Source organism: Myotis davidii, unplaced genomic scaffold (genome assembly GCF_000327345.1).
Source record: "Myotis davidii unplaced genomic scaffold, ASM32734v1 scaffold1388, whole genome shotgun sequence".
Classification (NCBI taxonomy): Eukaryota; Metazoa; Chordata; class Mammalia; order Chiroptera; family Vespertilionidae; genus Myotis; species Myotis davidii.
In genome coordinates this window covers 178,456-182,487 of record NW_006298864.1, presented here as the reverse complement: position 1 = coordinate 182,487, position 4,032 = coordinate 178,456, and the positions used below count along the sequence as shown (strand labels likewise).

General features: G+C 46.3%; 1 protein-coding gene across 1 annotated transcript in view; it reads right to left on the bottom strand.

The window, feature by feature from the left end:
• LOC102770139 (zinc finger protein 883) overlaps positions 1-2,768 on the bottom strand; it is a 12,945-nt gene extending 10,177 nt beyond the window's left edge. Inside the window, exons 1-2 of the mRNA XM_006774510.2 lie at positions 2,382-2,768; positions 1,411-1,537 (exon numbers count right to left, since the gene is read on the bottom strand). Of these exons, the coding sequence (XP_006774573.1) occupies positions 1,411-1,537; positions 2,382-2,414 (160 nt within the window). The 5' untranslated portion in view covers positions 2,415-2,768. The remainder of the gene's footprint in view (positions 1-1,410; positions 1,538-2,381) is intronic.
• Positions 2,769-4,032: the final 1,264 nt, after the last annotated feature.

Below are 4,032 nucleotides of genomic sequence, written 5' to 3'. Positions count from 1 at the left end.
GCCCTTCCCCCTTTCCTTTTTTTCCTCTCCTCCTCCTCACCCCATCTCTCTCTCTCTTTTTAAGAAGAGGAAGAAGAAAAAGGTAAAGATACAAATTATGAACAACAAATATGCATCTATCAACAAGTGAATCCAAGAATCAAGTGAATAAATAATCTGATGAACAGAATGAACGGGTGATTATAATAGAATCAGGGACATAGAAAGGGAAGGGACTCACTATTCTTGGGGGGGAAAGGGGTGTGGGGGGTGTGGGAAGAGACTGGACAAAAATTGTACACCTATGGATGAGAACAGTGGGTGGCAGGGGTAAGGGCAGAGGGTGGGGTGGGAACCGGGTGGAAGGGAGCTATGGGGGGAAAAAAGAGGAACAACTGTAATAATCTGAACGATAAAGATTTAATTTTTTTAAAATGTTTAAAAAAATGAAAATGGGAACTTTCTAGGATGATGTAATATTTTATATCTTATTTTTGGTGGTGGTCACAAAGGTGTAAACAACTGTCAAAACTTGTTAAACACTTCAGATGTGTGAATTTTTTGTATATAAGTTACACTTTAAAAAGTAGAAAAATAAAATACTTTTTAAAAACTTTTAAAAAAAGAAATAAACGCAATCTAGAGGATGGGAGAAAATACTCGCAAATCCTATTAAGGAATCACTTGGAGATATTGTGGATTGAGTTCAGATCAGCACACTAAAACGAATATTGCAATATAGACAGAAATTCACAAATAGTTGGAGTTCCCAGTGAATAATAAAGATATGTTAACACTAGACTACAGGTTAGTAACAACACAGTAACTGTCTCAAAAAAAAACCACAACTCTATATAACTTAAAATATACTTGATTGCTAAACACTGGCAACCAACATTTGAGCATGTTAGAAAAATGGTGGCACTAGACCTGCTGAATGAAGGTTTTCCAATAACATGGAATTTGCAAAAAAGAGAAGGGGGGTTGGGCAATATCTGCAAAGCACAATTAGGCACATGTTCCTATGTGTAATAAGCAATTAATATATAAAATATACAAGATAATCAAAAGACTCTTTAACCAAAAACTAGTTAATAAACAGGATAAGGAAGTAGAGACAATTCTTCAAAAAATATGTACAAATGACCAATAGGAATACAGAAAATGCTTTCCTCACTGATCAAGGTGCAATACCTTAGGCTTCCTGCAACACCACCAACCACAAGTCCTTCCCTGTGAATTCAGTGCAGCGGGAGTATTGGGACTTCAGGAATAGAAGGGAGTAGCAGAAACAGACCAACCCTCCCCAGGACAGCAACTATCCAGGAAACTGGAAAAATCAAGCAGTACCACAGTCTACATGGGAGGACAGAGCACACCCTGGGAGATCGCAAACCAAGTCCAGGTCACTGGCGAGAGTGAGGGTCTTACCCAGGGAGGATAGAAGTTCAAAGTTCTCCAGCATCACATTCAGGTACAGCTGTCTCTGACCTTCATCTAGGAGGCTCCATTCCTCCCTGGAGAAGTACAGGGCAATGTCCTCAAAGGTCACGCCAACCTGTCAGAATCAAGAGAATTGAAATCAGAGCTTTCTTTTCTGAAAAGCTGAACTCCTAACCCTTACACACCTTCCCCCCCTCAACCTCCTCCAGGGCCTAATTCTAAGGCTGGCTGATCTCTGGTCAAGTCCCATTAATCACTATTACTGCCCTCAGCAAGAACAGCTCGGTTGGGTGCGAAGAATTGGGAGATAGGAGAGGAGAGAGCAATGCCATTTAAGGTCTGGGCGATGCCTGCAGGGCCCCAGCCTTCCTGCCAAGCAACACCAGTGCAGTCTCCTAGATCCTGCCTCCAAAACAAAGCCAAGCCTGGGTTTATGCTTCGCCTTTAAGTCCCCACACTAGGTCCCGGGACCATCAGCTCACACTTCCTCCAGATGTGCACACCACTGGGTAATGTTTATCCCCTTCCCATGTTCAGACCCCAGGTTCACTCCCCAGCTCTGCCCCCTTCCTGCTCCAATGCCACTGGGTCTCGCTGGACTCACCCATGAACTTGGCATATGGCGTGTGGAGAGCTTGTCTTCCAGCCGGATCCAGGACCACCCCAGGCCCCGGATGGACCCCACAGCCAGGAAAGCCCCGAATGAGTCTGTGCCGTCCTCCCTGCAGCCTCTGCTCTTTTCGTCAATACTCACAGCCACATCCTCAGGGACCTTCAGATGCAAGTCACCCCCGTCCCCTCTGCCCTGCACTTGCTGCGTCCTCAGAAGCCACAACACTCCTCTCTCCCCTCCACCTTCCTCACGGTCCTCCGCGCGGGACTGAGCTACAGGACGGGACAGGCGCCCGCACCCTGTTCGGTGTGAGGACGCGGCGGGGGCTCGGGGGACACGCACTCACCTCAGCCCCGCGGCTCAGCCCCGGCTCCGCCATTGCGTTCTGTGGGCGGTTCGGGGCGGGAGCAGCAGCCGCTGCGGGAAGGGCGGTTCTTGCCCCGTCCCTGGCGCAGGTCCGCGGGGTATCGAGGCAGAGTTTAAAATCCTTGTTTGTGCTGTGAGGATCACGACTCTCCCGCCTTCTCCGTGGGGGTCTCTCCGCCCCGGCTCAGCGACCTGGCGCCTGATTCTCCTGAGAGAAAATAGGCCGCAGTGAGGAAGACGCCGGAAGTCCCGCCTCTGCGCCTAAGCTGCATAGGAAACGCCTTTTCTGACCGCTCATTGGCTAATCTCGGGTGCCACTCGTGGCAATCGTGGTAACTTGCCTAATAAGAATCCAAGCGGGTGATCTAGGGTTTTTCCATCCAAGTGCAGGAGGAAAAAAACGGAGGTCCGCTGCAGGAGGGGTTAAGAAATGGCATCTCCTGCCCTAGCCAGTTTCACACAGTGGATAGAGCCTCGGCCTGCGGACCGCTGGGTCCCGGTTCGATTCCGGACAAGGGCAGATACCTAGGTTGCAGGTTCCTCCCTGGCCTGTCCCAGGTCAGGACTCATGCAGGAAGCAACCAATCCATGTGTCCCTCACACACTGATGTTTCTCTTTGTTTTTCCCTCTCTCTTCCATGCTTTCTAAAAATCAATGTTAAAATATCCTCAGATGAGGATAAAAAAGAAAGCAATGTCATATCCTATGAAAGAGACATCTTGAAAATGCCTAAAGAAAGTTGTCATTTTTTTAAAATTGATTTTTAGAGAGGAAGGGAGATGGAGAGAAACATCAATGACAAGAGAGAATCAACAATTGGCTGCCTCACTCACTCCCCCTACTGGGGATGGAGCCCACAACCCGGGCATGTGCCCGTGACCAGAATCGACCCTTCAGTCTGCAGACTATGCTCTATCCACTGAGCAAAACCGGCCAGGGCAGTTGTCATTTTTTTTTGTTATGAAGGGACTGGAGTCTGTGTTAATGAAAACACATTATCTATGAGCCCAATAGAGCCACTCACAATAAAAGAGGTATGCCTGCATTGCAGTCTGGAATAATTTATCGTATAAATAACCTACTTACATCATCAAATATGTATGTGACAAATACAACAAAAGAATGTAGGACCAGCCTTTCAACTGAGATGTATAATATAAACTTTAATTGAAATTCTATAATTTAGTTATAATTTGAACTTCAATTACAATAAATAAATTTTGGCTCTGGCTGGTGTAGCTCAGTTGGCATTTTCTCATTTCATTAATGCTGGAATAGCAAAATCTATCTCTCTCAGTCAACTATAAAATATTGTAAAATACAAAGAGCAAAATAATAAGTGAAAAATCTCAAAGCTGCCCTAATAGGTTTGGCTCAGTGGATGGAGCCTCAGCCTGCAGACTGAAGGGTCCAGGTTCGATTCCGACCCACGGCACATGCCTGGGTTGCGGACTTGATCCCCAGTAGGGGGTGTGCAGGAGGCAGCCAATCAGTCATTCTCTCTCATCATTGATATTTCTCTCTCTCTCTCCTCCCTTCCTCTCTGAAATCAATAAAGAAATATATTACCTTTTTAAAAAAGTGTGGGGACACACATCTGTGCCAAGAGGAAGAGAGAGGAACTGAGCAA